Source organism: Solea senegalensis, linkage group LG1 (assembly GCF_019176455.1).
Source record: "Solea senegalensis isolate Sse05_10M linkage group LG1, IFAPA_SoseM_1, whole genome shotgun sequence".
Taxonomy (NCBI): Eukaryota; Metazoa; Chordata; class Actinopteri; order Pleuronectiformes; family Soleidae; genus Solea; species Solea senegalensis.
This window is the reverse complement of record NC_058021.1, coordinates 29,509,127-29,531,131: the sequence shown is the minus strand read 5'-3', so window position 1 is coordinate 29,531,131 and position 22,005 is coordinate 29,509,127. Positions and strand designations below refer to the sequence as shown.

At 39.9% G+C, this 22,005-nt stretch overlaps 1 protein-coding gene across 1 annotated transcript in view; it reads right to left on the bottom strand.

Annotated features, from left to right (window-relative positions):
* malrd1 (MAM and LDL receptor class A domain containing 1) overlaps window positions 1-22,005 on the bottom strand; it is a 42,820-nt gene that overhangs the window by 8,289 nt on the left and 12,526 nt on the right. Inside the window, exons 14-26 of the mRNA XM_044039222.1 lie at window positions 21,256-21,412; window positions 21,035-21,145; window positions 19,058-19,271; window positions 18,704-18,951; window positions 17,459-17,747; window positions 14,314-14,559; window positions 12,494-12,651; window positions 5,948-6,128; window positions 4,513-4,641; window positions 4,263-4,424; window positions 2,272-2,429; window positions 1,377-1,578; window positions 598-876 (exon numbers count right to left, since the gene is read on the bottom strand). Of these exons, the coding sequence (XP_043895157.1) occupies window positions 598-876; window positions 1,377-1,578; window positions 2,272-2,429; window positions 4,263-4,424; window positions 4,513-4,641; window positions 5,948-6,128; window positions 12,494-12,651; window positions 14,314-14,559; window positions 17,459-17,747; window positions 18,704-18,951; window positions 19,058-19,271; window positions 21,035-21,145; window positions 21,256-21,412 (2,534 nt within the window). The remainder of the gene's footprint in view (window positions 1-597; window positions 877-1,376; window positions 1,579-2,271; window positions 2,430-4,262; window positions 4,425-4,512; window positions 4,642-5,947; window positions 6,129-12,493; window positions 12,652-14,313; window positions 14,560-17,458; window positions 17,748-18,703; window positions 18,952-19,057; window positions 19,272-21,034; window positions 21,146-21,255; window positions 21,413-22,005) is intronic.

The following is a 22,005-nucleotide window of genomic DNA, read 5'->3' as shown; positions in this document are numbered from 1 at the left end:
CAAACTAGAATTTAATGGAGAAATGATTGTGTGGAGAAAAAGTGATCAACTGCCTGTCAGGCACTGCAATCCTATTGAATTACATGAAGGAAATAATCAGAGATTAAAAATACGTATCTTTTATATAATTTATTGTTTGTTGATAAAAGCTGCAGTCCGGAACGTTCTGTCTTTTTGTTGTTGATTATTCTGCCTCTGTTTGGTCTCCGTGAACAGCTTAACAGTTTGATGCTATTTGTATGCTGTGTCCATCTGAAAGTGGGCTCTGTCAAGCAAAACCAAACCTGCCTGAGGGAGTGTTTGTGTGTGTATACAGCAGCAGTGCAGGGGCAGGCGGGGACAACAAGTTTTACTCCAGTCAAACTGCTGAACGCGGTTTTATGTGAGCAGTAGAATTCACTTCTGAAACCTCTGAAACGGTCTTGCTATACCAGCGTAAAATTGATGTTGCCTCCATCTGTCCTGACAGAAAACAAATAACCTCCTATGTGCAGTGCAGGAATGTTGCCGTGCGACACAAGATCTAAACGCTTGTGAGAGTCGTGCGGAGACGATAGACTTCATCAGCATTGTGTGAACAAAATCCAACACACTCACGGCAGCTAAACTCATCCTCTCCATCAGGGCAGTCGGGGACTCTGTCACAGCGCAGTATGGAGGGAAGGCAGAGGGAGTTGGAACACTGATAATACCCAGTAGGACAGCTGTCTTGAGGGGGAAGAGTACCAGGCCCCAAGGTCGGGCATTGCTCTTCGTCAGACCGATCAGCGCAGTCAGGTTCTCCGTCACACCGCCAGCTTTCTGGGATGCACTGAAAGGAGTATGCACACTGGAACTGGTCCACTCCACAGGTGAGAGGCTGAGGAGTTACTGGACCTAGTGGGACATTTCACAGAAACAATTGCTTTTTTCAAATGCAGCCAAAAAAAAAACATCTGCGTACGTGATGAAATAAGAGAGGTATGCTAATTGTGAGTTCAGAGCTTAACTTTGAATGTGGGGAGGAAATATACAAAAAACAATACAGTATTATAAATGTAATTGCTTTCCCCCCCATATTGTCCTCTACATGGTCCCTCAACGCTGGCACAGACTCCACTGTGAATTTATGTGGACCTGCAGGGCAACAGGCTCCATTAACTCACTACACACTTCACAAGGGTCCACACAGTTTATATGGAAGGAGAGGAAAAGAGAATGGTTGCTGGAAAATGTGGAGAAAAGAGGAAATGAGAGAAGGTGAAAAGTGAGGGCAGAAAGAAAACAACGTGAAAAATGAGCAGTGTGTTGCCAGGGCTGGCGATGAGGAATAAGTAGAGAATATAATTGCAAGTGCAACAGAAAAGAAAACGACCACAGAGAGAAAGAAGCTTTACCTCCGACCGTACACTCTGCGGTGTAGGAGACGTCATCCAGGGCAATGTCTGTCCACATGTCTCCGCCCACTTCTGCCTGGAAGGTCACTCTAAAAGGTGCGGGGTTGGACAGGATGACATTAGCATACTTCCACTGGTTGCCATGGTTTCCAGTGGTTGCCCACATCAACAGACTGGTACCACTAGGTCCTGAAGTATAGACCTATAGAGATGCAGAGGAAACAATGGGTACTTCAGGTCAAATACTTCCATATTAACTTGATAGGCACAACTTTTTACCATGTAATAATTGTCACTGCAACCACTGAGACAACGTCATAATTTAAGTAAAGGAAGCACACTAATTGAATCATTTATAGTAATAGCTAATGTTATGATCTGCTTTATACTGCTTTTGTGTCATTTAATCTACAATAGGAATAAGACCATATCTTGATCTTAATCTTACTATGCACAGTAACTGAAGATTTGTATAAACTGTATCATTCAATTGAATTTTAATGTAAGTGAATCACATAAATAGTGGGAATTTTCACTTAAATCACCCTTTCAAGCATCTTGTCAATGACTATTACTACTAGTTTTTTTGCACACATCTTCTTAAAACAGTTGCTTATTGTTTGTTGTGTTGAAATCAACCCAGGTAACAAAGACTCCTAAAAAAGACAAAAAGTGAAAGATATAGTTTGATAGATTATTTCCTGACAGGGAAAGAACATTTTGTTATTTCCTGAGAGATTCAGGTGATTGACAGAGGCTTCAGTAAAACAGGACAGACATTCCAAATCAAGCCACACAACAAGGAAAGACAACACTTTGATTCCTGAAAGAATAAACAAAATAAAAACAAAAAGACTTTGAATTATTTATGGAAATGTGTCTCAGATTAGATCACCTTCAGCGTTCCCATCCTGTCTGAGCCGTGCATGAAGAACCAGAAGCGCAGGTGACACAGACCGATGCTGGCAGGAAACGGATGCCTGGTCGTCACCCTGGCAACGTCGCCCTCCCTCTGAGTGGCTGAGTGTATGTAGAGAAATTTCCCTCCTCCACCTTCAGAGATAAATACAGTATAGGACACTTAAATAACAATAACTCACTGTCCAGAGAAAGCAAAATCCTGCTCAACCGTACAATCGCAGTTTTACCGCAAGAAAGAAATTCAATAACGTCTGTCTGTTGTTTCCAATAGACATAATATTTTGACAGTTTTCTGTGCTGTTGTTAAAATATTGTAGCCCAAAGCCAAACATTTCAAAGAGCTTCTTCAGCTCAGCTATGGCTCAAAGATGAGACGGCATCTGTGCGATGCCAGAATAAAGTTAAGGGTTTTCCACATGAGTTAAAGGGGATTGGAAGCCAATGCAATCCAGAGCACAGAGCAAACTCCAAACCAGAACACCGGATTCTTCGTCTGGCTCAAAAAAAAATTGAAAACCAAAAAGTGGTGTAGAAATTATTCTCCAAGGATTACAAAGGCACACAAATCATGCTCACCATTCAGAGTCCCCTGACAATGTCAATGCATGATATCCTCAGAGTCATGATTGTGTGTGTGTGTGTGTGTGTTTTACAGATGGCTGAGTTTACTGATCTCTACCACAGTGAGATCAATAATTTCTTCAATGGCTCAGCATCCAGTGTCCTACCTCAGAACAACTCATCAATAATTTGGGCAAAAGTGCTGTCATGCTCCTTTCCAAACATGATCTAATAAACACTGCAACTAATAATGATTCACATACAATAAATCAAATACTTAATCTACACAATTTGCCTCAGCGGTTAAGCATTGAAAGCCATTTATTTTACAACCAAATATACCAGAAAAAGAGGCAACAAATGATTAATGGATGATCAAATATTTTCAAGCTCTAAGTCTAGTTGGACTCACGCCTCTGCAACGTTTGCATCATTGCTTTCTAATTGTTATAGGGAAACTAACATTGTGGAATGTTTTTTCTTTTCCCTCAAATGCACTCAAAATCTGAAATCTCATGTTCTTATATTTTATGTACAAAGATGGACGATGATCTATAAAAGTGAATACAAATGAATGTTGCATCGCCTTGCATGGATGAGGCCAGTCTCAATAGTCATATACGAGATAAATTATTCAACAGAAAGAAGGAAAATAACGTTTCGATGAAAGAAAAACACCATTGCCGTAAAGCTGAGACTGTCTTGGCATGACACTGATGAGGGATGTATTATCGTTAATCCTGCATTCACACTAATGTCAGAACTCTTATTTCCCAGTTGTCAGGTTGTAATTTCAAGAGGCAGTGCACTGAAAGCTGAAAAACAATGAGGATGTCAGGATGCACAGGCTGTTTTTAAATATGAGAAATGTGGTTTTGGAAGACATTATTAATCTGTCACTAAGAAACAAGGCAGAGAGCAAGCACAGAAAATCACTGTCAGTTTAAATGCACAGCTTTGTGTCTGCTGGTTCTCTTATTCTGATGTAGAGGTAACTAAATGTAACTATGCCAGCTCACTATACTGTCAAAGTTAACTAGTTAACATTGTTAGCTTTGCTGTGCAGCCATAGACACTGGTGGGTTGTTGACAGGTGTATTTATGGTGTTGTTTTAATGCCGTGATGGGAACACTTTTACAGGATTGGGCTCAAATGCACCAACGTAAATAATCCGCACACAAGCCACAAAAAACAAAGCACAGAGGAGCTCAGATCACAACACACTCAGAGGGATTGTGAGTTTATTCTCTGCTCAGGATGCCATTACTCCTGCATAGCTTGTAGTGACAGTACCAGCTTTGGAAACCACTGCCATATGATGATTAGAACATCAGATTAGAAAGTGATTATATAGTTATTTGAGGATATGAAAAGATAAGGATTATAGGAGATTGGGCACTGACCGGGGCTGTGGTCAGTGTGCGGTCCAGCTCCCGGTGTCTCTGTCTGATGATCTATCCTCCAGTCAAAGTCATCATCAGGGTCCTGAAAGAGCTGACAGATTTCCTCCCACTGGTTTGCATCCATGTTGAAATTACAGCCACCTGGAGAGTCAACTCCAAGGTCTACACATGAGAGGGGAAGAGCGTGATGGATGTGTGGGGTAAAAAAATTTAACAGTGCCAAGGAAATGTATTTCCTCTCTCGACTCACCACAATCCATCTCATCGGATTCATCAGCACAGTCTGGCTTATTGTCGCACACCAGGTGGGATTCGATGCAATCGCCACTGTGACACACAAAGTCTGTGACTGCAGGACAGATGACTGGCACCACAGAGTCTGAAATATGAACACAGATATGATTTCTTCCTCTGGTAATCTAGAGAATAACCTATATACAATATTTTAAATGGAATCTAAGGTGAGAGAAAATGCAGGCAACAACTGTTTCTTATTAAAACACAGACTTCTTCTTCTCTGCACCATGGGGCATGACACAGTAAACAAAAGCGGACAACAACCTGTCATGGAAATCAAAGCCTCCTTCCTCCAGCTCTGCCTTGTTTGACCCACAAGGAAAAGACAAACCACACATACAACTTTGTGTGTGTATGTGTGTGTGTGTGTGTGTGTGTGTATATCTGTATTTCAAAGGCAGAGACATGTAATGACTGGAATGAGGAAAGAGTTGGACATTACTGCAGGAGGTCAGCAGGGTTAATACCATCATAGGCTGAGTTGGAAACCCATTAGGCACACATTATTTGATAGCGCAGTTGTGTGCGAGAGAAATTTGGTTTTGGACAGACAGTTTGTCTACTTGTCAGTCCCCCGTACACGCCTCTCAGTCTGTTTTGATTTATGTCTCAGCTTGTGTGTAGGACAGTATTTATGTCTCCGTATGTTTGTGTTTATATCCGTGTCTCAGACAGAGCCTTGGCGGAGCAAACATCCAGCCTTGTGCCAGGTCACGTGTAATGTGAAACATCTCTCTTATACATAAAACATCAAATGATGATTGACAGCCACTGTCAATCCCTCTCTCTCTCCGTCTTTGTCTGAATTTATACTTCGCCCCCTAAACTATCAGATAGAAAGGTCATAAAATAATGTCATAGTATAATTACATCTCACTTGTGAAGATAGATCAAACAGTAGTTGTACAAAATAGGAAAACCTATGGTTTCATTAGCATCAAAGAAAAGGATAATTGGTTTATTTTCAAGACTTTAAAAAGTTAGATATGAGCTGGCACGACAGTAAAATGAGTTAAGGACAGCCTCTAAAAGTGTTGTTGTTTCTGAAAAGTTTAGTAGATAAGTCATTGTTCTTTTTAAATTACAGAGGCAGTAAGAAGGACACAAGCCTCCCTGCACAAAGTGACTTTAATATGCAGTGGTGTGCTGAATAGCTCACTGACTGGCTGACTGATTACTTTGACAGGAGCTGATATTCTGGCTTAAAAACAAAACTTTCCACTTCAGTGATTCATGTTGGAACAATGAATCTGCGCTACAGTACTTGCATTTTAAACCCCTGAATCAAAAGCCATGGAGCTGCACAGAAACAGGCATAGAGCAGCTAATTTAGGAGCCAACAATTCAATTCAATTCAGGGTTTTTTACTGTTGATACACGTCACCTACTTGGGGCACAGTCTATGAACTCCAGGTCGTCCAGAGCAGCTCCTCCGCTCACGTCCATTGCGCGAATGCCCTCAAATATCACTTCAAAGTTCCTCAGCTTCCTCAGAGGGACCTCAGCTCGGTTCCACTTATTCCCCTGGTGCCCCGTTTTATTCCACACTTCCAACAAATCATTGTCCGTCTGTGGAAAAGAGAGAAAAATCAACAACATATCATCTTGCAGTCACACAATCTTACATACTGGTTACAGCACAGCAGCTAATGTCATCTGTAAAATTGTTGCTGGTTTGACTGCTGCTGGTTTAAAACAGTCCATTTAACAGGATTCATTCAATTCTCTTTAGCATAACATATTAGTAATGAGTTCCTCTACCTGAAGTCCTGCTATTCAGACTTCCCTTGACTTACAGTATATCTCTCATGGCTGATATGCAAATATAAAAAGACAGAAGAGTGTGAAGTCCTCCGTTTGTCCTCTATGTCTTTTCCAATTATCTCACGGGTGGTTCTTAACTGAATAACATGAATACAGTAGATGCAGCATATCAAAGGGACACAGTTTTGACTCAATAATATGAGGAACAGCACAGAATGTATAATAAAGGGAGAGAATATTGAGATTCTAAGAAACAGTGCCAGGTTAAATCGAGAAACAATATAAAAAGCACTATACACAAGTAAATAATGGAAAATCTGCTTCTCAGCAACACTTACTGTATATCAGGAAAAGCACAATGCAAAGGGTAAACAAAAAGACCACATTCAAAACAACTAATTAGCCTTTCTCACAGCAGCCATCTTAACATTACCCCACTGGAAATGTCAGCGTGATTCAATTCCAGCTCACATTTAGCAAATAGCTTTACAGAATCAACAGCATGCCCATCAGATGCACTGAGACAGTGAATCCGGTCAGTATTGAACTGAATGATAACATTGTCCACTTGCTTTACCCAAACAAACAAACACCATCTACAATCGGCCCTAAAAAACTTAGGGCCGATTCCATAAACTGGGAAGAGGATTCAAAGTATGGTGTTGGTGTATTCTGTATTCTTTCAGTGTAAAGCCAAAGCAAGTGTCTTGTGCTTCTGTAAGCAAACTGGCAGTGAGATATTGGTCAACTGAGAGGAGTTAAAATGGATTGGAGACACACACACACACACACACACACACACACACACACACCCACACGCAATCTTATCTCTCACTTGAGGTGATTGGAGGATTGTTAAAATCCACTTCAGTTTCAGGTCAATACACAAAACTGCTGCCTGTTTAAACCAGTGAGTGTTTAATTGTGGAAAGTATAGATTTTGCTCCCGATCCTCTTGGAGTTCTAATATAAGCCTTTTTCATAGCAGACATGTTGACAGGAGCAGATAAGGTGGAGGTGATATTCAATGTTCTATTCACTGGTCCCTATAATTAAAGTCATTATTTACTCCTGTGTTTCTGTGGTGACATATACAATTGCAGTCATTCAGACTTCCTTTTAAAATTGGAAAAGTTCATTTCACCTAAAATGACTACATTGGAAAAATTAAATAGTTTGTTATTGTGTTTGCATGTGGTTCTGATAAATGCATGGCACTTTTTTTTGTGCTGATTGTGTTGTAAGTGTCTCCCTGAGACATGGACATTTGCTCTCAGTTGACAAACAGCAGAGAAACAAGGAAAAGAGATATAAGCCACTTATAGAAAACTAACCTAAGGCAGCCTTTTCTGACTGGAGACATATTTTAATCTCATAAACCAAATTCCAAATAAAAAAGAAAAAGCTCACGAGGAGCTGTGTGTCTACTGCTGCATGGTTTGGTAAGTTTGTGAGAGTGAAGGATTTTGAACACAAAATAAATAAGTCACAAAATAACACATTTGAACTTGAACAATTCCTGTGTGCCTTGATGTAAAATGTTCGATTTTCTCTATGAACTTTGGTGTGGAGAGTGAAGTGCTTACAAAGCTCGGTTCAGACTCCAAAAACTTACACTAGCTTACAGGAATATAAAAAGTATTTATTTCTAAGTGTAAGGGCTTTATTGTCCTCTATTAAAAGTTTCACTCAATTAATCTTTCTGGACATTGCAGGTGAACAATAGACTGTACTGGAGTTATTGCTGATGTAGTGACTGTGGTGAAAAGATAAATGTCCTGATGTGTTAAAAATCAGAGGACAAGCAATGTCACATTCTACTCTGCAGGTTGAAAGCCTATTAACAAGCATCCTTGCATGAGGCGTGCGCAAGCTGTCTCCACCGCTTATGCCTATGGAGCGCCGGCTTAAAATAATCTTGTTACTGTGAGGGTAGAGCATAGATTAATAGGCAGCATTGTACCCCGATTTATCCAGATTTATGTCACGGAGTAAAAGCTCAATCCATAAAACTGGCCTTAAAGTGACTGACAAGTGTATGATACCAGCGAGGTGTAGCTCAATCTTGAAGTCAGTGTGGCCCGTCAGTAACGGCATTTGTTAGATCGGTTTGAAGATTCATTCCCTGAACTCGTGGTCAGGGCAATGCAGCAGCAAATGTCGTTTGTTCAAAGTGAAAAGTGGACGATGCATTTGCATAATTGAATTTTATTATCCCTAGCTGACAGTCAAAAGGCCTGAAAAGAACAAAAGAGGTTGTAATCACAATAAAAAAGCTTATTTCATTGAAATTTTTGATTCCCGGAATGTCTTAACCATTCACTAAATGTTCCACTAAGATGAAATCCAATTTGTATTCATGGCTTTTTTCATTTTATGGAACCACTGGCAGCTGTTTTTTTTTTTTTCTGTCCACTTATCCTCAATTTATATTGCAGCCACTTTTTTCTACCATGTCTCAAGTTCTATTCTACATATCAGCCTTTTGTTTTCTTGACAGGGCTGCACTATAGATTAAGAATATGTTCAAATGATTATCCCTGTCATGCTATATTCGACTTTGGCAGAACATCATCTCTTTGACTCAGGTGCAGTTGCTCGCATGGCTCGCCATAATGGCAGACCACATCTGAACCCACTGCAGCATTCGTAACTATATAAACGAGTAAATGGCAGAGTGTACAGGCAGCTTATCTCAATCACTGTAACACTATGGTTATTCAAAATACATCTGTCAGCAAGTATGGTGAACAAACTGCCTACTCGCACAAAATGAAATATTAAATATGTATGATGTTTGATTTAAACTGTTGCAAAAGAACACGGAAATACAATACGTTATTGTACATGTGGAAATGGGTTTCATACACATTTTTATCAAGTGTTCATATTCGTAATCGAAAAAACTGTATATTAAGAGGATTTTTTTTTTCTCTTCAGGCTGAGAGCTACAAGATTGATGCTCGTATCAGTGCAGTTAATTTAGTTAGGCTGGAGGTTGTGGCCAAATAGCTTAATTTGCACCATACATGGTATTCATAATTAATATATTATAATAATACATCTTCTACGGCTTTATCCTCCACATGAGGGTCGCGGGGGGCACTGTGCCAATCTCAGCCGACATAGGGCGATAGGCGGGGATCACCCATCGCCAGTCAATCACAGGGCCACATATAGAGACAAACAACAACCCACTCTCACACTCAGACCTAAGGTGAATTGAGAGTGTCCAATTTATCAGTCCCCATATTGCATGTTTTTGGACTGTGGGAAGAAGCCGGAGACCCCGTTTCAAAAACTCAGGTTTCAAATCTCAAGGCACACACAACAGGAGTTTGTATTTGAAACCAGAAGAGAGCTTTTCATTTTTATATTCAGTGTATGTCCAAACCCAATCTAGATTTGAGGTGGTATATTACCTAATCCAATATGAAACATCTCTGCACTTATTCTGCACTTATATGTCAGATTCACAATAACTCCAAGAAATGACGCCAAAACGTGCAAACTGCAGAAACTGCATGCAGACGCATTACTGTACGTGTAGTAGCTTTGGCTTTTGAAAACTGATTTATTCAGATCATCGGGTTTATTCCAGGTGAGTGTGCTGCAGAGTGTGATCAGTGTGATGAGTGTGACAGACAGGCCTGTTGAGCCCCTGGTGAACTTCATGGGGGGAGAAATCAGTTGCCTGGTAAATATAATCCCCTCTCGCTCTCTATTTAGCATCAATATCATAATAAATCCCTTTGTTCTTCAATCAACCTCCAAAGATGACTCACACTGTTTACATAATTAGGCTTTCAGAGGGAGTGGTTGTGCCTGTGCAAAGTTGTGTTTGCATTTATGAAGCTGTTTTGCAACATCTGTTGCATTGAGCACTAATCTAAATTATGAGTGCTAATGTCTTTGTACATTTCAGGTCATACATGCACTCCCATAATTTAAGTATGATATGGGATTATAGGGACATGAGGCTGAGATCCTGCCTCTTACACCTCACCACAAAAACAATGACAATTCACCCAGTGTCTAAAATCATCAGGATGACCTCTGAACTCTCCACCCTCTGTCTACATGTCCGTGTAAATTTAAAAGGCCAAAATTTACATTTACCATCCATGTGTGAACGTGTGAAATGGTCCACAAACATTCATCATCTCCTCCTTTTTAGAGAGTCCCATAATCAATCAAACAGCCAGCTGGACTGGGCGGGAAAACGCTGCAGATTGATGTTCAGCCTGCACCGGGCTTTAATGTGCAATCAATAGAATGGTAGGTTGGTGGAGTATTTGTGCGATATTTAAATCCCTAACAACACCAATAAATACATCATGCACAGGTGTCAGACTAATATATATGAGAGAATAATAATAAGGGAGACACAGTAGTGCTGAAAGCTGATTATGGCAATAGTCAATATGTTTTGTTTTTCATCACGATTGCAAAATAAGTCCAAACGTATAGAGAACCTCCTAATAAAAGTGAGTCATGAATATAAAATTTCACTGGTAGGCAAAAGTAGCCTCAAGTGAGGACATTTTTTTTTTGTTTTTAACGAAATATTTGTTACCAGAGGAAATCTACTCAAAATAAACCCTGCTGAACCCATATTCATAGTGAAACTATCTGTGTTAACAAGAATAAAGGTTTTTGATAGCTTTTAGACAATAATTGATTATGTTTTGAATCACTGGCAGACCGTTAATCTCCTGAACAACATGAGGTCAGGACAGAGGTTGCTGCAGCGTGTACCAGCCTCAGTGGAATGATATGCAAATCTTTACGAGGCAGGGTGCGACTTGCTGTTTAAGGAAAAAACAAAGCAGTTTGTAGAATTTAAATAACTCGCTGACCTGATTTGCACACAAGGACACACTAACATGCGAGATTGTGACACAGATTTGAATCCACATTCACGCCTCTGAATGATTCTGAATTAAATGGAGTTGAGAGTAAACAGAGAACTGACAGAAGGTAGCTGAACAGTAATGGCAGAAGAGCAGCCAGCAATCCATCTGAATCCCAAAAAGTCAACAGTGCATGTTTGAAACAAGATGGCTTAAAGCTGCGGTGCATGAATTTTGTTGATTTTTGGTTTGATTTTGATGTTATCATCATGCCTCTGTTTAGTCTTTGTGAATAGAAAAGATGAAGCACTATTTGTGTGATGTGTCCTTCGTCTAAAAACAGGTTCTGTCAAGTAAAACCACCAGACCAGAGGGAGCGTTTCTGTGTATGTACCAACTGCCACGAGCAGGTGGGGGCAAGAAGGGCTTATCCTGTGAAACTGCTGAAAAACTGCTGAATTGTACTTTTTAAAACAGTACAGTTCACTTCTCTGTGTTTTCAGTCATTGTTTGCCACTGTTGCTTTACTTGCTCTATGTTGCTTTTGCTTCCCCCTGTCTTGATAGAAAATAAATCCAGTAAAGTCGCTGCGTAACACGAGATCTAAACACTGCTATGATGAGATAGATAGAGAGTCATGTGGAGCTGGTGCGCTTCAACAGCGTGCTGTGATGTCAGCTGACAAAGGTTTGATTATAACAGACATTTGTTCATATTTAAGTTACATACTACAGTTTTAACACCTATTCTGATTGTATGTCGCTGTCTATGTTATTTTATCTTATTTCTTGTCTTGTGTAATGCTTTGTCCTGTAAGGCCATTTGATTCAACTCCTGTTGTTTTTAAAGTGCTACATAAATAAACATGTCTTGACTTTACTAACAAGCAAGATCAAGCCTTAACATTTGGAAGCTTGTGTACACTGGTCAGCCACAAACCAGTGACTAGCTGCAATGCAGTGGCTGATGAGTTTATTACCAGATGGTGGGGAGGAGCTGCTCTGGGCCGAAGGTTCATGATCCTCATCACTCACCTCCTCATCAGCATCAAAAAGATGCTCGATATATCAAACACTGGTGGAGAGACTGACAGCTCAAACTTTCTTTTTATCAGATCACCGAGACCACAAGAGAGTAATGCCAATACGATACTGTCTATAATACTGTCTGCATTATTTATGGGTAACCATGGTAGCCATGCTAGATGAATGGCTGAGGGTCGACCATAGTTCATTTAAAAAAGCATCATGGGCAAACCTCAGATAGATTCATAATTATTTATCTTCATCCTTTGAACATGCTCTCTCAGTGGTTTACCTTGATCAGCAGTCGGATGGTGCCTGATGCCTTGTGGGAAATGTAGTACCAGAAAGCAAGTTTGCAGACGGCACTAGACTCCTTCCAAATGGAGCTTCGGATGTGAGCTTTATCACCTTTGAGTCCCACTGGTGTAGCTTCCAGATAGACGAAATGTCCTGTGGCGATAAAGACACGATGTGATTGAGGGAAAGGGCAACACCGGGGGAGAGAGTGAGATTGATGTGTACGAGTAAGCTCCTGAAGTCGGTGACAAATTAAACCGGTGTGGTGGAAAGTGAGGGTCAGAGGTCACAGAGTCATCTCAGACATGTCTCCTAACCCAGGTTTATGAGAGTTTGTATGTTCTCCCCTTGTGACAATGCATGTGTGTTTTCTCCAGGTTCTTCAGTTTCCTCTCACATAGGACACTCTAAATTGACTGTCAGTGTGAGTGTGAGACTAAATGGTTGTTCGTCTCTGTGTGTTGGCCCCGTGACAGACTGGCGACCTTTCCATGGTGTCCCCCGCCTTTCAGCTGGGATTAGCTCCAGCAGCTCCCTGTGACCATCATGTGGAGGTTAAAGTGATAGACAATGAGTGAATGAATGTCTCCTAACTTGTCCAACTGCCTTTTGACACTGTGGAGATGGCTTGGGAAAATGGCTGAATACAAAGACAATCAGAATGATTAATTTATCAGTCAGTGTGTTTACATGACGTTAGAAAAAAGCAAATTACTGTGTTAGTGTGACTAAAAATGCATGTTAACATGTATTAACAGAGTGACTGACATTGAAATTGTACTAAATTTAAATTCTCAAAATCCGACAAACACACCCAGATATTGCAAATGGGAGTTAATCACTACTGCATGTCCAGTTGGACTAAAGTTGACCTTGACCCTCTGTGCCTGTGCCACAGTTCCTAGTTCCCTGATGGGGAGTTTATGAATGAGCCAGTTCCGAGAATTAAATATTTTCAGGTTCACAAATAGTAGGAATACTCATAGTATGCCTCATTGTCCAGCTATAACTGTAGCCTGACTGATAAAAGTATACATTTTAGAAATATAAAACTGTTTTTCAGCAACAACCAATATATGTATTTACATTCAGTAATTATTGTATGTTAGATGCCAATTCTATAATTTCCCACTCTTGATTTAAGTGTCCTTAATATGCAAAAGGAAATAAACATCAAACAAGGCTTACATGTAATATGTTATGGCTTTTGATTTAATCTAATTCACATTAGCCTCCTTAAGCAGAGCTGCTTTGTGTTCCGGCTTCTGCAAACGGATCATTTCCTGCCATTGCTGTTTTACATTAGACAAAATGAATTGGCAAAAAAATAGAGTGCCTTATTATTGTGATTGGACTGTGCATTTGGCAGCGGAGGAAAAAAAAAGAAAAAGATTTCTTAAGTGAGATGAATAGGAAGAAGCAGAAACAATGAGCTGATTGACGAACAGTATGCAACAAGGATGACTACATTTCCCTTTCCTGCTGCTGTGTGGGAAACCACTTGCACCAGGTTCAACATATACACATAATGGCTTTAATTATTATTGATTAATATTGTATTTAACATTAATTTGTTTGGCACCTCTGTGAACAATAAGTGCTTGCTTTTCAGTTGTATTTCTGACTATGTAGCTGTTTGCAAGCAGGCATAAAAAAATTATTTTACCATACTCACTAAAGGCTCACCTGCCATACATGACACATTTAAGTGGTGAAGTGCATGAATTAATAATTGTGGAGCTCCACAACAGCTCAGTTTTATTCCCTGGTTGTACAAACTACCCACAATTAAAAGTGCAATTTTAAATTGCATACCGTTTTCATCCATTAACGTGTGGTCATATGGAGGCCGTATGCTTTGGACCGATCCAGTCCCGAGCGTCCAATCGAAATTATCAGCCAGGGAGCTCTTCCAGCCACAGCGACCATTCTCAAAGGAGCAGGAAGTCCCACAGTCCTTTTCATCGGTACCATCGCCACAGTCGTCTGCAAAGTCACAACTCTGCCCTGCAGTGAAACATTGGCAATTTTCACACTGCAGGAAGCCTGAAGGACAAGAGCCTGGAAAAAAAAAGAAAGATACAGCCATAAAATTTCAATCAGACCATTTGTGGCTCGGTCTGTCACTGTTTCTGTCAGGACGAGGTGGATTGATGTTGTGGCTGGTGGCAAACGTGCCGACACTTTTTAGTAAGTGAAGAGGGAAAGGAATTCACGTCAAAGGAGGAGTTTAAGAAATACACTTGTCAATTTTCAATTTATTTACAGATTATTAATGTGTTGAACATGAAATTAATATGAAAATATAGATTCTGATTTCTACATTTCAGGGTGATATAACGCATGATTACCATTTATCTTATCTTAAGAAATGCAGGTAGGTGGTAGTATTTGTAACTCCTTGACCGTCTCACACTGTTTCCTCTTGTTTCGACTAACCTGACCTGCATATTATCTGAAAGACATCTAACTAACATGAAAGCAAATAAATCTGCTTCATCTTATGTCAAGCTATCGTTAATGATATACTGTTGAGGCCAGCTCAGTATTAACTTTAGAGCAAAGGAAGGCAAGTCAGAAGAGTCCATCTCCATGCAGCATCCGGGTCTCTATAAGAAGCTTAGAAAGACAAAAGAACATGCGACTTTCAGCCCTAATCAGTGTATCAAAGGGTATTGGTGCTGGAAGGAGATGGAATCTGCTTCTTTTTGGTACCAGGCATTCCAGCAGAGCCAGTGTTAGAGAGTTACATGAGGCGGAATAAAGAGGGGTGGTCCCTGTAATTAAAGAAGGGAAAGGGGTATACATCCCTCCTAAACCTTTGTTTCTCTTCAGAGGCACAGGACCAGAAGCAATGTGCTCCAACAAAGGCACATAGAAAGCCAGGAAGCCACGACTCCCAACTGTGAAACCCAGGCAGCTCCCTGCCCACTGCTCACTGTGGCGCATACAGATGAAGCTGAAGTGAACGTTTGAAGCTAAAAATATACAGTGTCACTTCTCCAAAAGCAGCCTCATGTAGCTCTTAAGGACTCATTAATTTGTTCTCATTGTTTCATACACATAACTTGTGTATGTTGGGCTTCAATTGTGCATAATGTAACCCTCCCTCCCTAGAAATTCAACCTTGATGTACACAATGCTGGTCAGTCACCTTGAACATCACAGTGCCCTCTAGTGATCAACTTGCAACAATTGTACAGTAAAAAAAAAGAAATCTCATTATGAAAAGTGTGGAAATTCTGAGGGCTAAGTTTGGTTTTGAGGGTTTACAACATTAAAAAATGTGTTTATTATTAATATGTAATTTCTGCCACTAGGAGTCTCTCAATCAGAACAATAACAAAATACCTATTTTGATGACATCTGGAGCATGGGATCATGGGAATTGTTTTACTTTAAACAGACCTTTTTTAAAAAATAGTTTTGTTTTTTAAATTAAAAACACTACTCTCATATATTTTAGATATTCTAATGTGGACATGTGATATATTATGAATATTACATCTTTAATGGGATCCAAAGACATTGTTTGAATGTACTTTATGCAGAATCATCATCTTGAAACATGCCCAAAAAGTAATGGCTACATAGTAGTTTGAGTACATGAGAAAACCTGTTTCAGTGGTCTGTGGTGTAATTGCTCCTCATCATAAACCATCCATGTATCCTCTAAAACCTCCAGAGTATTAGTACAGGCAACAGAAGAGAATGAGAAGAAGATGATAAGTGTAATTAACAGCACTAACACGAAGGCATCATCAGCATTCAGCCTTGTGTTAGATCTCGGTGAGACCGCAAATCTGCAGAGCTCCTCAGTGACTCATTAATTCTCCCGCTCCCTAAGAATAAATTCTCTGAAAGCACAAATACAGACAGAGGCAGTCACACAATGAGACAGTGGACCAAGTTAATGGCAAGAGGCGTTTGTGAGGAAAATGATGTACATCATGCTGCCGTTCAAGACAAACTAATTCAGCTCATAATGACAGGGAGCAGGAGCCACGGAGTTTCTCATCCCTTCAGATGAAAAATGCACTCTTTTCTCCAGCATCCAATTTTAAGAGACAGTCAGGAAATGGCTCTGTTATAACTGCAATAACTAGAACATTAGTTTAGAAACAGTTAACACCACTCTCATACTGTATCTTGACAAGCTGAAACCTGATGCTATGATAAAGCTGGTCAGCGGTTAATACATGTGCCCAAATATTTTAAGAATCTAACCTTAGTATCATAGATATTTACTTTTTTATCATATATTCAATTATTCAGAAAAATCTAACTAGACGTTTTATGTTCACAGATTGACGGATGTGCAATTTCTGGATATCTGTTAACAGTTGCATGGACTTCTGAAATGTGATAGATCAGATGAGGAGTGAAAAGTCATCAAAACCATCTTTTGCAAAATAAAATATTTAGTGCATAATAAGTGTGTTGCTTTTATTGTAGCTTTACATTTAAAAGAAAGAAGAGGATTTCAGTCCACTTACCACAGCCAATATATTCCAGCTCCACCCAGACTATGATTTCTCAAACATTGTTGAACAAGGTTAGGCCTTGTTAAACCTGAGCTGCAAATTCTCCACTTCATATTGTGCTGAAGCTGATAAAGGTCATTGCTAATACTTACAAACATAAAAGAGCATTAAAGGGTAGAGCACAACTAACACAGTCAACGCTCTTTGAAATAATAGAATAAAAGCTGGGAAAAAAAGATTTTCCTCTCCTATTTGGATGAATAGTGGTGAGAATGTTATTCATTTAACTATGTGAATATAAACAAAAGAAGCAAAGAGAAGGTTAATGGTAGTGTGTAAGGTGATAATAACTGTACTGGGATCAATGCAAATACTTCCAGCGGCTCAGAGTTAATCACAATATGTTCTTCAGTCCATAAAATATAGAAAATACCTTCATAAGATGAATTATACTGTCAACTGAGATGAGTGTATACCTGCAGGAGTTGCAGGAGTGTTTTCCTCAAATCCAGCAGAGGAGGTAAGCAGACATCCAGGAGAGAACGTGATGTCATCCAAGCAGACATCACCCTTCGAGCTGCTGCCCACTTTGCCCTCAAACGTGACCTGGAAGTCTGTGGTGTGGCTCAGAGGGATTTCCCTCATCTGCCAGTAGTTGCCCTGGTCTCCCGTCAGGTTCAGTAGAAGATGGAGATTCCCTTCAGTTTTCCTGAAGACGCTGAGCGTCCCGATGCCGTCGCCGGACATGTGAATGTAGAAACGCATCTGAACAAAGGACAGAAAGTTAGAAAGCTATTCTCACAGTGATACTGGGTTACTTTTTAGCCACATTGCTAAATAAAATATGCCCCTTCTATTTTGTATTACGTGAACTATTTTACATTTTCATTTATTGTTAATCACTTGATGGATGCACTTCTTTTCTATTCTGCCCTTGTCCTGAGAGGGAGGAGAAATAAATAAAAATAAATAAATAAATAAAAAAATCTCCATTATGCAGCACAGTGATGCGGAGTGTCCTTCTCCACTTCTCCACTACCCCCACAGCCCTTCCTCCACTTTAATTGGTGCCCCTTTTGTTTTTGCTGACTGCATGATTGATTGACAGGTTAGGAGTGTGATAAGACAGACATGAGGCACAGAGCAAACAGAGCAGTCAATCAAGAGAGCCTTCCCTGTGGAGCATCAGGCTGACGGCTGGGAGGACACACGCACACAAGCGTGCGCCCGCACACACCGATACTGGCACAATGAACATTAACATATCAACTTCCCAGTGTCTTTTCTCTTATATGAATATTGTCAAAATCTGAAACCAATACAAAGAAAGATATCTGTATATATACTGTAGTTCAGCATAAATCATCATCACCTTTGTAAGATCTAATTGTTTTTTTTTTACAGTACATTAATTAAGGTCATACTTTAACATTAATTTCTCACTGTTTCCTAAAGGATACCCTCCCAAATTGTTTGATATTTTGAGAAAAAGCCACTTTATTAGGTGTCTTTTGTACCTAATAAAGTGGCTGGGGAGTGTTTCTTCCTAGTTACAGCCGCTCTTTAGCTCTTACCTTCGGATACAGGTCAGATGCACTTAAAAAAATATGTATCAAACTGGATAAACGTGTAGTTAGCAAAAACAAAATCATATATTATGTTAACCTGTAAACCTTATAGGTGCTAACCAGAAGATTTTATTACCTCAGACCGTCACTCACCTTGCACTGTGAGCTCCTGTGGCTTAGCATGGGTCCAGATATACGGGCTATGTGTCCGACTGAGTGTGGAAAAGAGCTTTCAAGGTAGAGGTAGTGCCCTGAGGGGTCTCTTAGGGTGTGGTCACTGGACGGCCCGGTGCCAACTGTCGGAGTGCTGCCCGCTTTGATGAGCCAGTCAAAGTCATCCCCTCGACTCTGGCGCCAGGAACAAAGATCAAATTCAAAACTGCAGCGTCCACTAAAGCCCTCTGCAAGACAGCGAATTAAGAATTAAGAAATCACATCAGGCCTCTACTTTTTTAATGCTGAGAGAATTTAATCTCTCAGCACTGTGACTACAACGGATGCCCTTACTGCAGATGTAGGGGTCCTCATCAGAGTTGTCCCCACAGTGGTTAATGAAGTCACAAAGGTCGTCCTGAGGGATGCAGTGGCCGTTTGCACAGGCGTACTGCTCAGGTGTACACGGCTGATCTGAAGGAAGTGGAGGGGAACAGTGCAGGAAGCTGACGTCATCTATCACCACATCTCCCATGTAACTGATACCTCGCTTAGCTCTGAAAACCACCTGATGAAGGACGAGAAACCTGAAATCAACTCCTAGTCCGGTCTGTCATGTACACATAATCAGATTATTAGACTACAGGGTTGATGTTTAACATAATCAGACACCAAACACACTTCTTTTCCCAATGAGTCATGATCGTCTGGATCTGAGGAGAACTCGAATCACCTGAACAGACTTGGGTTCTCTGACTGCTGAGGTTATTCCTGGTCATTAGGAACAGACACACACACACACAGTGCAGGGATTGCAACTCCGATTACTGTCACACACCAAATTAAGACTCATTAAACTGGATTAGACTCAATCAATCCATCCTTGATTATCAGGTCTGCCTGTCCAATTTAGTCTGCCATGTTTAAAATTAGGCCAATTACACTGCTGAGCACAGCCATTGGAGAGGCTGTGCTTCAGTAGAACCTGAATGTCACTCTGAATCATGTGTGTTATTGTGATTATGACACTACTGACTCCAGGGAATACACATCATGACAAATATGCTTCTCACATTTAAATAAACTATAAAAGGTCAATCATTTGGGTTAGTGGAGAACTTGTCACAGAGAGTCCTGTGTAACGTGAATAATGTGGCTGATTATGTGGCAAAGAGAGTCGCATGAAAGAATGCTATTGTCTGATGAAAATATACCATTTTCCAGCCTCGGTAATGAGTTTTTTTTATGTTACTCATGCTACCCTTCCTTTTTTAATTAATAATTATTTATTTATGATGATTCCACTGCCAGGAAAAAGCAATACATTGGTTTCCTGATAATCAGGGGTGTCAGAGCATCTTCCATAATTTTTTTATTATCTTTCCTGATAAACTCATTTTGGGTAATTTCAATGGACAATAGACATTTTTTTTAATTTTGGGTAGCAAGACACCTCTGAACAGTGGGCCACACACATTATGCCCTAGAATAAAATCATACTGAACAATACAGAAGATGTATGAAGGTAGGAATGATTTGTGTTGAGGAACAAAGATTGTATGGGTTCATTTTAGAAGAAGGCAATGTAGTAGGGTATGTATATGTATGTATACTTTAGTTAATTCCTAGGGAAAAACGTATTTCTGGAGTAAATTTTGCAGATAAAAGCATCCATTTGTAACATTGCAATGTCATACACGAATGCAGATACACGACTTAAGTCCAGGTTAAAAAAGCTTGAAGGGTAAAGAAAACCAAAGGCAGCAACACAAGCAAAAGAATCCAAAACAAAAGATATAAAGGAAATGTCAAAGATTACAAGAAAGATCAAAAACTCACAGGGAGAACACAAGGAAGAAAAAGAAACAGGTGTAAGCGATGTAACACAGGTGAAGGTAATCAACTAACAAGAAAGAGAATCAGGAAGTAAGAGAAAGGTAAATATAATACAATACAATAATACAAAATAAAACAGGAAGTTAAACCAAGAAAATACAAACCTACAAAATAAGACTCCATTAGCTTCAGGACAAAAACAAAACTCGGGAAAATGAAAGTTCACATAATAAATAAAATATCAGATAAATCTAAGTAATAAATCCCCGGGTCATGAAACATTTGGCTTCCAAACAATTTCAACAGAAAAGAAAACACTAAATCCTATGAAGATACGAAGCGTTATAAAAATCATTTATAATGAATTCATCATTTGTCTGTCTAATGGTTATTTGTTCATTTTAGAGAGCAGATGTTTGACTTCATATAGATACACATTAGTAAAGAGGGTGTGGTGTTGGAAGTATTCCTAAAGAACAAAAATAATTTACAGACCTGGAAGTTGTTTGATAACCCCAGAAAAACCTCTCCTCGTCTCCATTTGTTGCCTTGGTTACCAGTCTGAGACCAAACCTCATGAGTGACATTTCCGTGCATTAGCAGCACCTATAGGTAGTGGGGGGAAAAAGTCATGAATATAATGACTCACTTCTGATGAGATACGAGAGTGAAGTGACTGTGATTCTCCCGTACGAGCATACGGCTGCTCTCCTCACCTGCAGTGAGCCCACAGTGAATCCACTCATGTGGTACCAGAAGATGAGGGTGCAATGAGGCCCAGTGGAGGAGATGATGGGAGTGAGAAGGTCAGCGATTTGACCATAGCCACCATTTGAACTGTCTGCATACATGTACCAACCCTCAGGACTGCCTCTATCACAGGAACGATATGAAAAACTGCATCACTATATGCGATGTGAGTCATGGTGTAAGAGGTTTAAAACATGTCATTAGCTTGATTGGCTTTTATAAATATTCTTCCACATGAACATTCCTATTTCAAGAAGCCTGCGAGCATCTGTTTTTATTTCATTCACAGAGCCGGTGTAGCTTTGCTTGGGTTGAATAAGACACAGCCTCTTCCCTCTCCATTTCACTCAGCTCTTATCGATCAATAGCCAATCCTGGCTGCTGTAGGACTGAGGAAGAGGGAGTTGCGGCCAAATGTAGAGGTTATGAAAGAAGATAAAGTCTGCAATTCTGGAAGAGGGAAGATATTTGCTGAACTGTGGTGGTCAAAGTGCACTGCCGTTTTCTGCTCTCACCCTCCAGCCAATAAAAGAGAGATAAGAACAATCAGGTAACTGTCAATCCGCTATAAATGGGCCTGACACAGAATGTCAGAATCACACACCATTCTTTTCTCGTGTCTTTGCTTTTAGTGAAATAAAAAACACCAAAATGCATATTAGACACTAATTAGAAAGTGAGATATGTGCTATGATTTAAGATGATCCAATTTAATG